Source organism: Simochromis diagramma, unplaced genomic scaffold (genome assembly GCF_900408965.1).
Source record: "Simochromis diagramma unplaced genomic scaffold, fSimDia1.1 OVJJ01000284.1, whole genome shotgun sequence".
Taxonomy (NCBI): Eukaryota; Metazoa; Chordata; class Actinopteri; order Cichliformes; family Cichlidae; genus Simochromis; species Simochromis diagramma.
The window spans coordinates 174,347-194,417 of NW_024386871.1; the positions used below are offsets into that span (position 1 = coordinate 174,347).

Consider the following 20,071-nt stretch of genomic DNA (forward strand, 5'->3'; position numbering starts at 1 on the left):
TTCATAAAATGCCCTCACAATAAGCCTCGTATTTCCATTCTTCTCTGCTTCTCACTCTTTTTTTTCCCCATTATCAGCAAAGATCCAACACCGTCTCCTTCGCCTTCCTCTTCCACCCATTCTCTTTCATCTGTCCTTTTCTGTCTCTCCCTCCATCTGATGTTACGCCACTTTGCCAGTGAGGAGGAGCAGAGGAGAAAAGAGGAATGAATCTGGGTCACAGGAGGCCATGCATCTCAAGTCTCCGCTCTGCCACAATAAAAAGGAAATTGATCTGTTCCTCGCCTGCTCTCCCACTCCCTTAGCCTTGAGCCTAGAGACACGCACAGACACGCACACACGCACGCACACAAAGGCAGACACACACAGCTGAGTCAGTCCATGGAAACAGCGTTCATCCGCTTCTTGGATCCATCCTTTTTCCAAAGCAGCAGGTGCGCTCACACACGTGTGTGTGTGTGTACACACACACACACACGATCTCTTCCCTCCAAGCCACCCTGTTCGCACAAGTTCATGTGTGTCAGTAATTCTATTTCACAATTCAAATGAAAGCAATTAACAGAAGAACTTTCCTGCACTTTACAGAAGTATCCATCAGTAAAATTCAAACTTGGGCCAAAGACGATCATTTTTCCCCCATTTATAGTTTTCATAATATAATTTGGTAAATAACGTTTCAGAAGACCGTGTACACACTCCCATCACTCATCCCCCAAAGCCTGTAGTTAATCTTAAAATCAGCCATTTGCATTTAAAATTTATGTTGCTGCACACCAGATCTGATAAGCCTTGCAGTTGAATCCCTGAAACTTTAAGTTAAGAGATCAACCCTCCTGAAAAAAAAGAAAAGAAAAAGAGGGATGGGGACAGACAGATCTTCCCTAGCCATAGAGCAAAAGAAAATACAATCATTTTCTCATTACCACGCTTCCTCGGTTAGTTGGGCTAATTTGGAGAAAACAGATTACCTTCTTCGACTCGAAGTCACCCCCACGAGTCCCGGACATCTTTATACTATTATTCCTGGTGTTCCCTGCCCTGCATGCATGTGCTCTGCTTATGGAGCTGAGAAAAAAATAATCAGTTAATTTATGGTTTTTGTCCACTGCAAAACACAATTTGCTCACTTCAAAATGCAACCATTGCTCATGGAGGAAGTTGGTTGCTGATCTCACTGTCAAGTCTGAGGGAAAGATGACGGTTTGTCAATATAAGTGTTTCAGCAGAGTTTTGTTTCTAGGAATGCTGAAGGCCAAATTGAACTCTCTCTCTCTGTGTGTGTGTGTGTGTGTGTGTGTGTGTGTGTGTGTGTGTGTGTGTGTGTGTGTGTGTGTGTGTGTGTGTGTGTGTGTGTGTGTGTGTGTGTGTGTGTGCGTGCGTGCACTGCTTATATATTAGATCTTTATTTTCTGACCTTGAAGCCTCATTGTGGAAAGCTTCCTAAATCAGCGTGCTGTGGGTTTTTGCGTTTGTGTTGGTCTTTCTGTGCAGTGTACTCGTGTGTATCTGCTGCCCCCATCGATGCTTGGCTTAATCAATTAGTAGAGAAGTCTGGGGTCTGTAGGGGGAAACGGGGAATGGTCAGGCTCCTCCATTTCCAGCTGGGGTCACTGGCTTTACAATCCTTCAAAGTTAATGACCATCTCTGGGAACACACTCTGTAATGTGCTCTCCATTATAGACACACAAACGCACACACAGGAGGTGCAAAACTCTTCATCACCAGGACATTTCGGAAGCATATGCAGGCGCACACAGAGAGAGAGACTCATTATCCGACACACCAATCCATAGTCTCTTCATCACGGTGACACTAACAGTAGGAAGCAGGCGCGCACACACAGAAATGCAAAGTTACAAAGGATCCTACGGTATGAAAAGGCTCATAGAGATATACACACTGTCACTGTGTGCACAGCATTTTTATTACTCCCTCTGCCACCAAGGTTATGAAAATAATGAAAACTTTACTGGAGGTGGGTCTCCAACCTAGAAGAGATTAACTTTTGCTGAAAAATGAAGCTGGTGGCAGTCAGGTGATTTCCAGATGACGCCACTCTCCTGTGTGAAAGATTCCTTCAATTTTCCCAAGATCCCAAACACCACTGGTTTGAAGTCTGCTCCAAACCATGACACAGCCTCCACCGTGCTTTACAGATGGCTGAAGACACTTAGTGCTGTACCTCTCTCCTCACCTCCTTTGTATACATCTTGACGTAGGAAGGAAGTGAAAATGTCAAATTTGGATTCATCACTCCATGAGACCTGCTGCCACTGATATTAGGCCCACTTATGTAATTTGGCATAATTCATCCTTTTCCCTTGAGTAAGCGGCATTTTTTTTTTTTTTTTACACTTAAATGATTCATAAGTCTTAAGTGGCTTACCAAAAAACATTAATTCCCATGAAAATGGGTGAAAAATGTCCATTGTATGTAAATTCAGAGCTACATAACATGGGACAGAGTGCTTGCTGCATGCAAATGTCACACACTGCTTGCTGCAAAAACTGTAGTGATAGAAGTTTTCACAGACGACCGATGGTTGTCCAAAGGAGAACGGCCTCCTTCGTTCATTTGGTTCAAAATAGTCAAATATCAGAAGCATGAAGCTCTCAAAATGCCATTTCACGCTTCTTTAAAATTCCCTTGCAGCTCCTCCTGCTGACTCCCTTGTGGTGAGCGTGAACATCTGTGCTGGAAAATTAAAACTTAAGAAGCAAGCTTGGCTGCAATTCATACATCTATTTTTTCTTTTTTCTTTCCTCCCACACTGCATAGAAAGATGGATCGTGAGAAACAGACACAAACACCTAGATTGTGATTACTGAGAAAGGCAAGGAGCCCCTTTTATCAGTTTAATCACTCAGTGTATTTATTTATATCATTGCACAAACATTTAAAGGATTTTAAGGAAAGTGGTTGAATATGTTGCAGAAAACAAGATAAACCACACATGCACATACATACAGACAACCGCGCACACACACACGCGCACATTTAGTCAAACCTATACAGACATCTGTTTGTCTCTTTCCTTGCCCCAAAAGAAACAACGCAATCACAGCACTTGCACACATGAACAGCTTTACCCCCCTCTGCACAGCTCTTCCTGTTGATTAAAAGGCTTGCATCAGGGACAGAGGGAGAAAACAGTGAAGGGTTTAAAACTGAGGAAAAGGAAAGAGAGTGAGGGAGAGACTTCTTGAGGAAAGTCTTGTATCTCTCTTTTTCCAAAAGCAGCTACATACAGGTGCATATAGTCTGTGCAAAGTCAATGCAAACATGAACAGGTTTAAATTAGCTCTCCTTTATGTTACTAGGGGTCGGAGGGAAAAAGTTGATACAGCAGAGTATCGCAATATTTTGCTTGTGATATTGTGCCTATGCACAAACACCAAATATGAATATTTTATTAAACAAATTTAAATACTCTGGAAATACTACAAACTCGTCTCATCCCCATCCTGAGATTATGTTAGCTGAGCAGACTTACATTAAATTGACTCATATGAAAAATAATGCAATAATTCAGAGCAAGCAAATAGCTTAGTTACATAAGTAAATCTATAACCTCCAAGTATGTTCAGTCTTCAGTCACTAGATTAAACATGACCAAGGCATGAGAATAAAGACATGTTATAACTGTGTTTTTAAAAACAGTGTCTCTGAGATATTTTTGGTTGGTTTGTTTTTAAATATAATCATATCTCTAGTGCTACTTTAAGCACCAAAACACACACAAACAAACATGCACACACACAGACAACTTGCTAGTAAACTATTATGCCTCGATCCTTTTATGGATTTAAGGGACCAATTAAATCAAACATGAGAGCAAGCACATGATTAAAGATTTATCTGCCCAAGGTCCCTGCAGCCCCTTCCCTTTTCACCCACACACTCTGACACGCACATACGTACACACACCTTCTAGCACTCTGACCATCTGGGGATGTGGGAAGGAAAGCATTGATCTCATTAAAAAACAGACTTTACAGATTGCTGCTCTCTCTCAGACACAGACACAGACACACACACACAAAAACATGCATACATTTGCCTTTTGGTGTAATTCACTAACTGAAGTATAAACATGCCATTCACTGAAATCAATTAGCCGCGAGTTGCTAACTTTAAACACATCTCCATAGACTCTAGAGACATGGTACTAATATGATAAATTAAGGTCAACCACACAGAGTTAAACTTTCATTATAAAACACACACCTTGCGCACACACACACAATGTGATTTGTGACCACTGCTTTCAGCATTGACATATTTTAGATCTCACCCATTATTTAAACCTCTAGCTGTAGATGTACCATAGTGACTACAACAGCCCACATCTGATTCAGTCAAATTACTGATAAATGCATGTTGCAATTTTGGTTACTGACCTGAGATCATTTTATTGTATGACACATCCAATTATGCCAAATATTTTGGGCAACTTTTAGTTTTTCCTCTGCTAAATGATGACAAATTGCTCACATATAAAAACACACATACACAACATAACTTAACAGAATACTTTGACAATGATTTTGATTATGAATCGATCATTTAAGTATATTTTCAACCAAAATATGAACGCCCTGGGCACCACTATAGCTCACTGGCTTTTCTGCTTACTGTTAGTATTTTATCTTTCAATTTAAAGATTGTATTTTGTTTTCAGAAAAGCAACATTAAGAAGGCATCTGAAATCATAACGTATTTGATGATAAATGCAGTGTACCACTTGAATTGAAACCATAAAAATGCTCTTTGTTTGATTGCACATATACACTAGTAAGACCATCAATGATCTACAAACATATTGATGTGTCCTACTATTATACTTCTTTTAAACACTTCTTCAATGTATAGGAAATAATGTGCGTGCAAGCTGTCAGTCTTCCCTCTGGACTCTTTATCAGGTGCAAGGTGTGAACGGTTCGATTAGAAATTGATCGAACCATCTCGAGCGTGTTGAGCTGAAAGCATGCCGTTGCTCTTTGAAGTTTAGAAAACAGACACGCCCACATGCACAAATACACTCGCGCAAGAAATGTACTTTGCAAACAAATCCTTGCTCGGACCACTCCTCGCAACGCTTTCTGAATGAATCTGTGATCTGAAATTTGTAAACAAATGTAGAACCGCGTCAATGCAAGAACAAAGAGCCAGCTGTCTAAGAAAGTGCAAAGGCACATCTTTTACCACTTTCAGCCTCATTACTTGTGAACATCCCACTTATGGATGTTTGTCTAATAACAATATTAGCTATGTGGAGAAATGGTGGCACTGTGCAATTCCAATAGCAAATAGCGCTTCGTGCCTGTTTGACTAACAAACACAACAAATGTGCCACATCAACAAATTATTAAGAAGTAAGAAAAGTTTGAATGCACTTAATTAGTGAATGAGGCCCAATGTCTCTTAAAAAGCCAAAAAACCGTGGCGTCTAATAAATGCACGTTGAAGTAAATGATGTCTGGGCAATTTTAATATCTCAATAAGACATTTCAATATCGCAGACTTTAAGCAGAGGACAGGAATGAATAGAATTAATCAGGGAAGCTGTGAAGCAGTCTTAATTATAGACGGCAACTTGAGACTGTCTCTTTATATCACTCCATGACTCGCACAACTGAAAGGGAAATGGCAATATATGGCTGATTATTCAGCGATTACCATGAGATTTGAACTCCCGCACACTTAAGTCCAAAGACAGGAGTGATGCTCGATAGAAAGTAAGTAGATGCTGAAAAAAAAAAAAAAAAATAAAATTGCTTTTGAACGACTTCAAAAGGGGCATTAATTTCATTTAACTTACCACAGCAGAATATGGATGCTGACGCAATAATTTGTTACTTCCATTTATCGCAGGATCTTCCAGGTGAGAGAAACAGATGTCCAAGAAGCCTCAGTAGTAACAAACAAGTGCCCAGCTTTGAATGCCCATCAACTATACAGCCTTTACCAACAAAATCTGGTTAACAGTCTAGGATTATGTTAATAATACTACATACTCTACACATATAACTGCTGGCTAACCAGCAGTGTCCATCATTCAATAGTGCAATGAAGGTTAAATTCAAACTACAAAGTACAGGTACACATCAAAAGGTGTTTCATCCAAAGAGTGTCAGGGTTTAATTAACCTCTATGATCACTTATGAACACATCAACACACAAGAAACGGGACCAAGTGGTCTTGTCTGGGCCTAAAGAGGTGGAATAAAACCATTACATGGAGGGAAAAAAAAAAAAACATCACTGTAACAACACTGCGGGCCAATTATGTTTAACTACTGCCTGTGGTCTGTCACAACTGGGTCACTCCATGCTGAGTGAGATAGATGCATGTGTGTGTGTTATAGAAGGTCTGCTTTGCACATGTGTTGTTATGTGATGACAATATTTCCAGAAGATATCTTTCCAATATACACATTTGTTCTGGAAATTTGGGTTTGCAACTCAGACTTTATAAATAAAAGGCTTTATTTTTTGCTTTGTTTGTTTTTTAATTAGATTTTACTCTGAGTTTTAATAATTTATTGTCTGGAACAGTTTCCAAAGCTGGGAAGGCAAATATAAAAACAAAAACAAAAACCCCAAAACATTAAAACTATAACAGTAAAAAGAAAGTAAGGTTTCCATGCTCAAAATGCTTTATTTTTTGGCTTTGGGAATCGGAGTGTCAGGTTTTTCTTTCTAAGTCTGCTGAAAAGTACTTTGAACACTTCGTACTTCCAGCCTCCAATCTTCCCCTGGCCTTTTACTTTAAGAAGGAACTGGGAATTTAGCTTGGAAGACTTCTTTTGGATGTTTACTTGTGGGGATTAAATGTTGGCTTCTTAAATATGGCTGTGGGATTTAGTGGTGGTTGCACCTGAGCGCAGCAGGCACTGCAAAGTGTAAATTCATGGGCAACAAGGCATGAAAACTTGCAGATGGGCCATGGCAGTTGGGGAGCCCCCCCTCCTCCTCCCCAAGCATTTCTTGCTAAACAGACTCGGCATTTATGGTGTGACGGCCAGGGCTTCACTATTAATCCTCTCCGAGAACAGCTAATCATACTACCGCATAATCTTTACGTTCCAACTAAAAAGTATTGTGTGTTCCCACAGTTCTATGATTTGAGAAAATACACTAAAAACAGATGTATGGATTCAGCATTAAGGGCCTAGAAGCTGTGGGGTGTTGGATAAGCCTCACAGAAAATGAGGGGGGGGGGAAAAGTTCTGAATACAGGCAGCAATAGGAAGACGAGATGGAAGTGTTGAAATTGTGATGCCACATATAACGTGACGAAGTGGAGGGCATACGCAATGACAGAACACAGCAGAGAAGAAGCTTGCAGATAAATGTGAGCTGCTCATCGGTAATGGCGTTTAAACTCCCCGAAGTAAATGTTTTCTGAAGTGATGCAACAACATAAAAAGAAATGTCTCACATCAAAAGAATTAAAACCCACGGGTCAGGTAAGATTCAATATTCCAAGCGAAAGCACAACATTAGCAAGCCGGGGCCACATAGATGGCATCAAGCAACATTTAAAAATCTAAAACCAAACAAAGGCAAAATCGCTCTTGTGCAAAGCAGGTTACTTTGTATTTTATACAAGTTCATGGTATTCAGTCTCTTCATGCAAAACTGTGCGTGTACATGAGTGTGTACACCAGAGAGACTACAGGTACAGATCAGATTTTTGCATACGCTACATGCAGGTCTGTCATGCTGCTATGGCTATTTTCATCTGTTAATTCGATGGGTATGTGTATGTGAGTAACTGGAATTTCAGTTTTCCTCCCACAAATCCCTGAAAAATGTTTTGGCTGATCATGTTTCTGCTTCGTTTAATTATGCTAAACCTCAGAGACCTGTCCAAATCAAACAAAAATTGTCAACCACAACCACAACAACAACAAGAGGAGCTGACAAGCAAAAAGGCTTCTGGACTCACTTTTAATGCCATCCTGGAAAATATACATAAACACATGCTTATGTAAATGCAGACACTGATTTCAAAAAGCTAAAGGGAACAAGAAGAGCTGTTTGGAAAAGCAGATATATAAAATAACACTGCAGATGCTGCAGGCACCATACGGTCCACTCTAAACCACACACGGTTCTCAATGCACACTGTTTTTAGTGATTTATATGGTTAGTATGGAGCCTAGAGAGCCTGACCAATATTAGCCATTTGCAGTCTTATCAGTTTTAGCATTTATAACAGTTGATAAAGTAAATAAGATACAGGAGAAACACCCTTCAACCATGTCAACACGGTTATGCTAACATAATAACATAACGTGATGGTAAACTTGACCATTCTCAACATTATATAGCTTGTCCACTGCAGGGCACTCTGCAACTTTCCTGTCGGCAACGCCAAGTTAGTCGAACAACTTGTTTTATTATGTTTTTCCTCTCTTTTTTTTTTTTTTAAATATATAAATAGATACACTTATGGCTTAAATTTCTAAATCTTAGGGTGTTTAGCGTGTTTTCAACATTTTCAAAAAACTTCACTTCTGACCTTGACTTTGAGGTCAAGATTACCAGATTTAAACTCATCTGAGATTTTTAGTAGATGCACCAATGATATCAATTTGAAAATCCACGTATTCAGAATGTTGGGTCTCCATGCCGTTAGGCAGGCAGACGACAATAACACATCCACTGTTACTCTATCCAATAGGAAGTGTATATTAGTCTTGCTTTTCCCAGGATCTCTGAACATGTGGAGGAATGTTACATATCAACACTTCACATCCAGTGAAAGACAAGACTGCTCAGTAGACCATTTCACACTTTATTCTCTTACACAATTACTTCTGGAAGGGAGATGAGTCCTGCATGACACGTTGCCGCAGTTGTCCAAATGGTGACGGGCACCCTATTCTAGTCTAAACAACAGCAATTCAGTAAGTTTCCACTAGAAGATGGTTCCCTGTTATCTACTGTTCTGCAGGCAAATGTGGGAGAGTGTCTACAACTGAAGGACACCTATTATAAGGCCTTTATTATTCAAGGGCTGTGTCCACTTAATACTACACTATATGATTATATGGCATTTTGATTAATATGAGGATTATTATAAAGGCACAGTATTAAAGCACTTCAGGTAATATTATTCTAACAGGAACCAGGATGTAAATGAAGTTCCACTGAACTATCCAAAAAGTTCTAATAAAGAAAAATGTTTTCCCCCTACATACATAAATGTACAAATTTACATTAGCATACATTCTGCAGTTTAAACACAGACAAACATCTAAAAGGAACCTTTGAGTACCCTGAACAACGTTCCTGGGACTAAATGCATTGGACAGTTTGGGTGAAAATGTGTGTGTGAGAGACAGAGGGCCTCTCAGGGCCCATTCAGAAGGCATCACCCTGCTTCCAAACATTCAGGAATTATTTTCAATGATGCACAATAGGACGTGGGGGTGGAGGGGACACGGCAAAAGAAGCAAGAGAAAGAACTGTCACTGCTTAAAACACTTCATTGATGGCGGGAAAGAAATCAAATAAAAAGGGAAACCTGATCCAAACTACAATCTGCTTTAAGATTTGGCTCCTCCATTGAAAACAGCATCTTTTAACAACAAGTCACAATCTTTGCAAAGCAGCGAACAATCCAAAAAGCCAAGGACAGTCCGCATGTCAATACATCCCATGAGTATCCTGATGTTGCTCTAGCAACTACAGCGCACTCGCTTTTTATGTTTTACTTCAAACACACTTCTAATAATCCCCACATTGTAACTCCAATAGGAAGTACTTTTTAATCTGATTTTGAGCGGAAGATCAGAAAAGTGCTTTAATTAAAAAAATAAATAAATCATTTTTTCTCCTTAATCAGTAGAGAAAAAACACAGTGCTTGCTGTTGATTCCCTCCCCATTTCCTCACCCTTTAATCTCCCCTCGCTCTCTTTATGTTGACACAGTGTGAGCGCTAGGCGATAATGAAGTATCCTGCAGGTAAAACATTAGTAATGTGTGTATCCCCAAAACATAGCCTCTGCGTGCATGTAAGATTATGCTTTGCAACAGAATTTCTCCTGATAACCAGCATTACTGTGCAGTGGGTATATCATCAAAGAGTGCCTTATCCCTCCACCACCTCACCCCCATCATTCTGCGACACATGACAAGCAAAATCCCCTCAAGGTAAAAAGACCCGTTTCACAGGCTTAAGAGCTGGCGAGGTGTGTGTGTGAAGAAGATACGTTGTGTGTATGAGTTTGTGTGTAATCTACATGAACAGCTTCATTCAAAACAGATGGAGGGAAGATGACAAACACAGAAAGAAGAGAAACCCCCAAAAAGCACAAGTAGAAAACCAAGCACCAACCAGCTGATTAATAGTTTTTTTCCCCCATTCATTGCGAATAATTCAAACAACTGATCAATTATCCACAATGTTCATGGCAATTATTTTGCCATCCACAAGACTTAGAACCTTGAAACAGGAGGAATTACATCCTGGATGAAACATACATATACAGTAGATTTGGTATTTCGATTCAACACAAGCTACTTCATGGATAAAAATTTAATTTGTGTCATGGAAACAGTAGCTAACATTTTTACACTTCTTTGTGCAGCTATTCAAGAATTTTAGCATCTGTATCAGTTGGTGTTTTCCTCTTGCTAATGATGCTGAGATGTAAAGTTGGTTTACCAGAGGCTTTGAGAGTTTTGCCTTTTTTTACCCCCGACATCTTCAAAGGCTTTACCCATCTGCTTTCTTACAGCAGGTGCTGGGCCAGAAACTCGAGTTTCTCAGATGACAAAAAAAAAAAAAAAAAAAAAAAAAAAAACCCCCACACACATCACAATGGAGCAAAATCCAAACACGAAATATCGTCTGTCTGTGCGTTTACCTCTTTGTCCGCTCAACTCTTCCTAGACGATTAAGAGTATGGTGACCAAACTTTGTGCACAGGTATAACATAGGCCCCTAAGAGTTTTTAATCTATATCAGATATTACAATGTCATTATTTTGCCTAGCAACCAAATTTTAGCATTTATGAATCAATTACATCTTGTAAAAGCATTCTATCATTTGAATTTCATGATAACATCTTGCTTATATCCACATAGATGGAGTTACACATGAAATATTAAATATGCATAAGCTAAAAAGGCTAATTTTTAGCATATAAACAACATTTACCATCCTTTTGCCAACAGCATGAATGGGCTAAACAACAGAGCATTGACAAGTACTCGTGAAGCATAAGTCAGAAATTAAAGTAGGAGCATTGTTAGAGTTCTTCCCCCCACTACTTAAATCCTGTGTAAAAACTTATGATGAAAACTTTTGACATGCTGCACTTAAGTGCCCTATCTTGGTGTCAGCTGAGCAGACTGGTATTAGCGGCCATGTTTTATTCATCAGCATTCTTAGTTGTCATTGCATATGCCTTATCCTGACTGCATATACAAGGCAAGAGAGCACACGGTGAAAAACAGGATTACAGGAAATGTAAATAATAAACTGGAAGCACATGAAGATATTCGCTTAATCTGAGTTGGGGATTAATGTCATGATACCCTGTCAGACATGGCTAGGTTGGGGGGTGGGGGCAATAATAACTACAACACAGTCAATGCATAGCTAAATATAAGCACGCACACACACAAGCGGTGGGGAATTAGGATTGTAGTGTTATCGGGGTTTGACTTTGAACAATATGTGACTTTGCAGCCGAGCGGGCAAACAAAAACAGGTAATCTTTCGGAAATGGCACAAGCTAATTCTGACAAAACAGACACAAGGGAGAGGGAGAGTGTAAACACAATGAAATAAGTGTAATGATACCACCAGAACTCACAAACTACTGCAAGAGAGTCACTTTGCAGAGGAGCAGGAACCAATTTTGGATTTCCAAAATATGTAAATACCTTATACTAAGCACAGGGATCAGCCATGTGTGACTGGTATCAGTTCCTAAAGCTAACGATGAAGGTGTAGTCTCACACTAATAATAACAACACTAACTAATAGGACTGTAAGTACTGCAGACAGACAGTAAAGTCTCAATTTATTACACACACACACACACACACACACACACACACACACACACACACACACACACACACACACACTTCTTTTAAGCGTGTTTGTAGGCTACATTTCACACTCCTTCATGTCAATACAAAGTCATTATTTCATACACTCGGAGGCCTAACGTGCAGGAAACGATGGAGGCAGCGAGGTGTAAAATATGTCCAAAAATGAGCGGACCAACAGATGGACACACAGGCAGAGCGAAAGAAAGAGAAGGCAGAGTTAGCGCCTCAGGCCAGCACTGACCCCAGCTAAAATTACCCTGCTGCTGTTTTGCACCACTGCACCCAACACCTATTCAACACACCAGGTACTGTTATCGTGTAGAACATGATACAGGCTCTGACAAAGGTGGCGCCCTGGCAAATTCTGGGGGTTGTCATCTGTCAGGTGAGCAAAGCTGCATGGGAGAAACTGTCCATCTGATTAAGTTTCATATTTATAATCTTAACAGAAATTTTTTTGTATTAGGATTAGCCAGGCAGAATTCTTAACCTTTAATGTGTTTAAAAAAAAAAGCAAGATAGGGACAGTTTTTCATATCAATAGTGGATAATGACACTGCTTTACTTTAGATCTGAATAAATTACCTTTTTCATTGATACAAATGCTGGCAATCAATACATTTCATACATTTCTTCTAAAAAACTGCTACACAGAACTGCCATCACTGTGAAATGCAGCTTCACAGATTCTCACTGTTTAGCTTCAAGACTGATAGAATTTGAAGACATTAATCTGCAGCTGACATCCAACAGTCTGTAGTGGCAGTTAAAAATTACAGTCATATACATGGTGTCTGAGTGCAGAATACAAAGGGAGTAATGTGCAACTTTATAATAAAATAAAAATACATGAGACTCAAATTGCAATAAAAGCAAAAAATAAACAGTTTCTAAAGGACAGCCTTATCTTTTTACTGACAAGCTTTTTCTTCAGTATGCAATACTTATCCGTTTCACAAACACAAAATTAGAGAGCTCCACAGGGCCTCAATAGTCACACCGCACAGCAGTGGGGTTCCTTTTCTAAAGATTAGTGCAACACTCCATAATCGTATGCACACACAGCTATAGGTCCTCGGTGCCAGCACAGGAAACTAAATGATGACGTGACGTGTCACTCACACCCCATGTGTGGTTGTGGGTGGTTGACCTGCTAAGAAGCTGGACTAGAAACATGTTCAGTGGTGGCGTTAACCCTGATATCAGATCTGTGGATTTCTGCTGTTTTAACCTAGACAAGTGCAGAGTCTGTGTGTGTGTGTGTGTCTGTGTGTGTGTCTGTGTGTGTGTGTGTGTGTGTGTGTGTGTGTGTGTGTGTAATGTATTAAGCTACTGGTCCCTGCAAACTCATATTCCCATTAAAAGTCTGACCCCAGCTGTGAGAGAAAGCCATGTGTGTGCGTTCATGTGTGTGTTTGGGTCAGCAGGTGACCAAATGTGTTTTGGTGAGCCTATCAGTACAATGCCTTTTATGCCTGAAGCGTTTCTCTGCAGTCTCTTATTACAGTGTCATGTGTGTCTGAGTGTGTGTGCCTGTTTGTGTGTGTGAGACAGAGAGAGGCTGATTCCACACACACCCACAGAAGCAGCGTGAAATGTGTTGTGATGTCTCCGCTATGGGAAGCTGTTTTGAGACCACAGAGGAGACGCTCCCCTTCTCTGACCTGCTCAAACTCATTGTCTTGCTGTGACACACACACACACACACACACACACACACACACACACACACACACACACACACACACACACACACACACACACACACACACACACACACACACACACACACACCTATTTTTTTTTACCTCCATCCTTATGTCTTCTGTCTTCCAGCCCCTGCTTGTAAATGTTCTGAAACATTAGGTCCTCTGAGTTCATTGGTGGTTTACGATTTTGAATAAGTGCCTATCCTCTGGCTGAACGTGTTCCAGCAGCGTGTGAATCATTAGTAAAGGCTGCAGAAAATGCTTTCAGATCAGCAGTGAGTACGCCCCTGCATATCGCTTGATGTTGAATAAGTCATACCCGTATCACTTCTCAAAACTTGCCGTTTTTTTAGTTGATCAGCAGACATTTCCTCCAATGAACAGTCACTGAAACTCTGAACTTACTAAGAACATGAAACCACATCCTTTAGTCAAATAAATATTTTTTGGGTTCACATGGGTTTAAGCAGGTTAGCCACAAGCTTTAAACTATGAATCCAAATGTATGAATGCAAAGTCCCAAAAGTGAAGTACAGAAGCAGCGTGAGTGTGATGATACAGGGATCCATTAGTGCAAGAAAACATTTATAAATGGCACAATGAATATCTGTGGATATACCAAAATAATGACTGAGGGGGTGACTTCCACTCTAGAAAAACCAGGCAAAGGAGGGTTTTTAAATGCTTGGACTGTTTCCCTATTGGACGCCTACTAGGGGTTTCTTTTCTGATGTGAGTGGCTTCTGTCATATTTTGGGCCTGCTTCCTGAACAAAATGACTTTGTGTGCATCAGAAGTTAGTGAGGTTGATCTCCTACACAGTTTACTGGGACTAAAACCCAAAACCTGTTCTAATGTCTGTCAAAGCACATCTTTTCTACTTTAGTTGAGCACTCAAAGCAATTTATACAACATTCCCCCAATAACAAAAGCACTTTTTTCTACCCCAGAGCTTCCTACCTAACATTCACACACATTTATGCTCTGATGGTATTGGAGAGGAACTTGGGGTTCAGTATCTTGCCCAAGGATAGTTTGGCACATAGGCTAATCAAATCAAATCACCAAACTTACAACCTTAGTAAATGACCTGCTCTACTTCCTGAGCTGCAGCCACCCCAGTTGAGCGACCTCTGTAGTACGAACCTGTTGCAGTGCTGCATCTCATAGTACCATCCACATACAAGTAACTCTCAGAAGTTCTAATCTTGATTTTGTGGCTGATTAGAAACGTACTAATATTAATATCGTCAATCCTTAAACCTGTGAACTTTTAATATTAGGCACAATTGCTTAACTTCAAAGTAACTGTGCCACGTGATTAAGACAGTTTGGAAGAGAGGAATCTACAGTAATGCAAAAGAGGAAGAACAATTGAAATCTAACAGAGTCCTGATGTGGAATGACTGTACAGTAGCACTTGGGATTAGACGTGATTAAATCCACTTAAATCCGCTGTTAAAACGATAAGGGCTTTTTTCTGTATGTTCCACAGCTGAAATATAGGTCACACAGAGCCAAGCAGAGATGCAGAGTTGATGCACACACATGTGCAGCAGTGTTCTGTTCCCTACAAAGAAAGCGCGTGCACAAAATCCAACTACCACCACCACCTCCATCACCACTTTACCCGTCTCCCAGGGCAACAAGAGCAGAATCTACCAAGAGGCATGTTGAGAATGAAGGAGAGGAGAGGGGAGGAGAGGAGCAGGAGGAGGAAGGAAAAGAGAGAATGAAAGAACGGGGAGACGGACACAAAAGACAACCCAATCTACCAAGACTTATTCTAATAAGCTGCTAGGAGGAGGATACTATAGGGGTAATCCCTGCTGTGGGACACCGGTCTATGGGTGAGTGTGGATAATGTGGCTACCGTCTGATGGATACAGATAATGGAGTACATGCTCAGACAGTCATATCTGGCCTTGGCATGTGTAAAAGAATGGTGTCTGGTTTATTTGCATACAAACTACTGCCTAAACTCTATGTGACAAACGCATGTTCGCATGTAGGTTTTCATGCAGTGTCCTCCTTCAGTGTTGCACACATGAAATTTAAGTAATTCCTGCTTCCAATTTGTTCAGAAACCAAATTATGCAATCGACTTAGCCAATAACCCTCCAAGCTCGAGGAAACATTGATGTTTGGGATAAGTTCTCCATAATAAACTGTTTAAATCTCATGCAGGGAAACTGAGAATAACTAGGCCCATGTCCACACAATTTTACACAGTATCATTTTTTTGTATTCTTTGGCTAATTTGCCATAAAAGAAATCATGTTAAATTACCAAAGAGCACTAAAAGGGTTCTTTGTGAATAAAAGTGTGTTAAAAGATGCCTGTACCCTGTTTAGCCTATCCCACCATCACAAGGGACAGAAAAGTTTATTATTTGGCTTCGCTGGGTTTATTCTTCCCACAATTGTGCTGTAGACCTTCTCCATGCTGCCCCCCACTCTACAAAATTACTTGCTTCTATTTTCCTTATCATAGCTGCCCTACAGCATCCTGTTCCTCCCAATCATATCTGCCCCTCCTCCTCCCCTTCAACCACCACCTCCCTCTCTCCATAGGGCTCATGCTGGGTGGGGAGGCAGCAGTGGCAGTGCTGGCATCTGTTCGAAGGGCTGGTGCGTTGCCAGCCACCGAGCATCACTCCGGCAGCCAGAGTCACACTGTTGGATTTATCTCCAACCTGTCAGCTGATGCTTTTTGTGGGCGTTAAGCTGGGCGGGCATAACCTTTTTTCTTTTCTTTTTTTTTTGGGTGGGATGGGGCATTCACACTGCCAAAGTGGCCACAAGAGACTTGGGGGGGTGCGAGAAGTGAGTGGCTTTTTATTTAAAAAAAAAAAAAAAAAAAAAAAAAAAAATCACTTCCAGCACAAGCTGAGGGCTGAAGCTCTCAAAGAATAGAGCACAAAGCTGTTAGGAAGGGAGAGCGCAAGCAAGGGATGAAGAGTATATAAGGCACAGTGAGAGGGGCTTGAAAAAGTAGATAAAAGGTAGAGTCTGAGCAGGAGAACAGATCAAGAGAGTGACAGGGAGCCCAGGAGGAAATCAAACCCACATCTGAAGCTTACAGGAGCACATTTCTGGTGCAGACAGAGCAGCTCAGTTGAAAGGTCATTCTGTCACCTTGTGGCTTAAGTACCATTCTAATGCTTTTTAAAAAAAACAAACAAAAACAAAACCCAACCCATACTCAATTAAAAAGTAAACCCAACCTGTTAGACTGAAGCGGAGCTCATTAAAATCCAATTCAGCTACCGTCGAGTATTGCCCACTAAATGTCCAATAATCCCAATCAGTCTCCGCAGTCAGCGACACGCGCCTGTAAATGTCACGGCATTCCTGCATGAAACTCTCGAGACAATCAGCAGCAACCGGCGTGCCAGAGGACGGAGTCATGCGCTCGGTGTGCTGGTCCCTGCCATCAGTGAAGAATCAATTGTCCGCTAATGGAACCATTCGAGCAATTAGTACCATGACAAATTCATAAGCGATGATTAGTAAAGTTGGTTGTCAGTGCAATTTCCTGATAGGATCCAGTTCAGAAGCATAAGCTACCAGCCCCCATTCCCCTTCCCTAACATAACACTAATACAATAACCGAAGGCCAGAAAAGCAGAAAATTAGTGGTTAGCTCCATCAAAGAGCCCGAGTACTTCAGAAGAGCCGGCATTACTCAGCATTTAGATGTCATGTAACATAACCCTGAAATGCTATCGCTCCCTTTCACATAGGACTCCATCTGTGAAACCATGCTAGATGAATTATGAGACTGTAAAACGCTGAGAACTGATAACCAGACTGACATTATCTCCACACAGCCAGAGAAAAATTAAAAAAAGAAATCATCTTTTGAAAAAAGAAAATCTGCTCATGTCAGAGGTTTGCTTAGTAAAAAAAATTCCTGTGGCCATGTGACTTTGATCCAGGATCAACAGTTTCTGCGCTCTATTGTGTAGAACAACTGAATGGGAGATTCCAGAGGGGCCCCAAGCAAAATGATTAGGAGCCAACTCTTAGTATAACTTCATTCATTCCAAAGTTATATTTGGAATTTAATCGGTTATCTACAGCATCCACCATTATCCATTCATGTGCATGTCTTGTTCTGGAAAAAAACAAGACATGCACTCCAGACTGCAGTATTTAGACACTGAAGCCTGCCACTGAAAATCCAGAGTTCATCCAAAGGCGCCTGCTCCTATGGAAGCAGGAACGCAACTATATGTCACGGCAGGTTCAAACTCCAGGAAGCAGCGAGCAAAGGAATCATTGTGTTTAGTCAGCCAACACAAAAGACTCTGTACGGGCTACTTACGACAATTCTCCTCATCGCTGCTGTCGGGGCAGTCATCATCTCCATCACATCTCCACACGATCGGGATGCACGCTCCGCTCTTGCATTGAAACTGCCCGGTCTCACACTCTGACTGCGTGTGAGTTCCTGTGTTTTGAGGGAAATATTTTTTAAAAAAAGAAAGAAAGAAAGAAAGAAAGAAAGACAAACTGTCTGTCACTTTCATTTCTCATTTAGAGATCACATTATGAACTTCACAGGAGTGAATCAGAGAAACAAAAATGCAACAAATTACAAACAAGTTTGGGAGGTTAACTGACAAACTTTCATTTGTGACTAATGAAAGTGGGAAATTGGTAAAGTTGCCCCAACTAATAATGTTGCTGCTGTAATCAAGTAATAATTCAAGTGTTTTTCAAATGCCAACTATCCCTTTTTCCACCATGACTGTAATGGGCATGCTGTTGTTTATGTACCACTATGCCACCTTTGGTTAACTTAGGTTGCTGCCGAAGTTCCTGCTGACACTTAAACATTCAGACCAATTTCAGGCTATTTCATCTGTTCAAAATGTTAGCTCCAATTACAAAGAATGCATCCAATGCACACCACTACAATCTCCACTCAGCGACCACATCACCACTGACAGCCTTTTTCCATCTTCCAGCATCAGCTAGAGAGCATGTGCTGCCCTTTATTTCATTCATTGTCACCTCCTACCGCCGTTAATAGCAGTCCAAATGCGGACATAAGTATGTACGCACGATGCACACAGCACATTATCTCGGCACTTAAGAAGACGCCGATCGCACTGACAGACAACTCGTTTGTTTTGTTTTGTTTTTCAAACAGGCAACCCAGATCCCCTGAGAAAGCGTTGCCAGTGTCCGCGCTGCGATGGAAATTCACCCCTCTATACCTCGAAACAAGTCCCCTACCTTTAGCGCAATGGAGGTCCAGGAGTAACAGATGTAATAGCACGAGCTTTCCGACCTCTGTCCACATCGTTAGATCCTGGGGGGCTCCGCGGTTGTCCGCATGTAAGTAAAATTTCCTCCCCACCCACCCAAAAAAAAAAAAAAAAAAAAAAAAAAGACAGTGTGAAGAATCTCCAGCGAGTGACTCGCTCCGTGCTGCTCTGCCAGCCTGTCTGCTCGGAGTGTGTGAGTGTGCTCAGCCCGGCTTGCTGCTTTCTCTCCCTCTGCCTCGGCTGCAATTTGAATCAGTGACGCTTATGGGCGGGATAGTTTCAGCGTGTGATGGTGCCTGCGGTTAAAGTAGTAGGTAGGAAAAAAAAAACTACGTGGCTGGCTGCTAGCCAGAGGAGACACATCTGCAGAAAGAGCTGAGTCACAGTCACTTTTCTTTTATTTCCTATTGAGCATTTTAGTAGCAAACCGAAAGTAAACTGCTAAATAAATAGTTCTGACTTCCTCATCTTGAGTTTGCTTGAATGATATATATGCCGGTAAGCTAGTCAAAGGCTTAAAAATGTAGCCAAAATTAAGGAAATGTAACAAGCAAGAGGAAGTTGCCCACCTCCGTGAAACAACGGAAACCCCAGACAGGTTCTCTGAAACGTGGTTCACTTTTTCTGGAAGTGGGTGTGTACTGTAATGCAGACCGTCTTTTTTCACTAGTCCTAACCCGGTAGTTTTGTGGTCTTAACCTAGCGATTTTTTCATTGGTGTATCAGCAGGTGAAAATACAAAGGTGGCTGAATATAAGAGTTTAAGGGCTGCTGCGCAAAAACTGGAAACAAAGAACGTTCCCCAGTGACTATACAAATCCCTGTAAAATGATAATGTCCTTAAAGGTACAAAAAGGCATTTTATTTATGTTGTTCAACAGAAAAAAATGATGTTGTGCTCATAAATATTCACTGTTTAGTGTGTAATTATGTCTTCCAGTCACTTGATGTGTTCTCATAAACTTAGAATTTAATCCATTAAACAGAAGCGGGCGC

General features: G+C 40.9%; 1 protein-coding gene and 1 long non-coding RNA gene across 8 annotated transcripts in view; both read right to left on the reverse strand.

Annotated features, from left to right (window-relative positions):
- LOC120733360 overlaps positions 1-18,119 on the reverse strand; it is a 62,088-nt gene extending 43,969 nt beyond the window's left edge. Inside the window, exon 1 of the long non-coding RNA XR_005695808.1 lies at positions 469-18,119. This is a non-coding gene — a long non-coding RNA (uncharacterized LOC120733360). The remainder of the gene's footprint in view (positions 1-468) is intronic.
- lrp8 (low density lipoprotein receptor-related protein 8, apolipoprotein e receptor) overlaps positions 1-19,644 on the reverse strand; it is a 167,927-nt gene extending 148,283 nt beyond the window's left edge. For 2 of the 7 annotated variants that reach the window (XM_040031458.1, XM_040031456.1), the window contains exons 1-2: positions 19,044-19,642; positions 18,127-18,252 (exon numbers count right to left, since the gene is read on the reverse strand). In XM_040031458.1, the coding sequence (XP_039887392.1) occupies positions 18,127-18,252; positions 19,044-19,110 (193 nt within the window). In that variant the 5' untranslated portion in view covers positions 19,111-19,642. Of the gene's footprint in view, positions 1-18,126; positions 18,253-19,043 lie in introns of all 7 variants that reach the window. The other 5 variants (XM_040031461.1, XM_040031454.1, XM_040031455.1 and 2 more) reach the window with 5 other exon arrangements.
- Between the last annotated feature and the right edge of the window lie 427 nt (positions 19,645-20,071).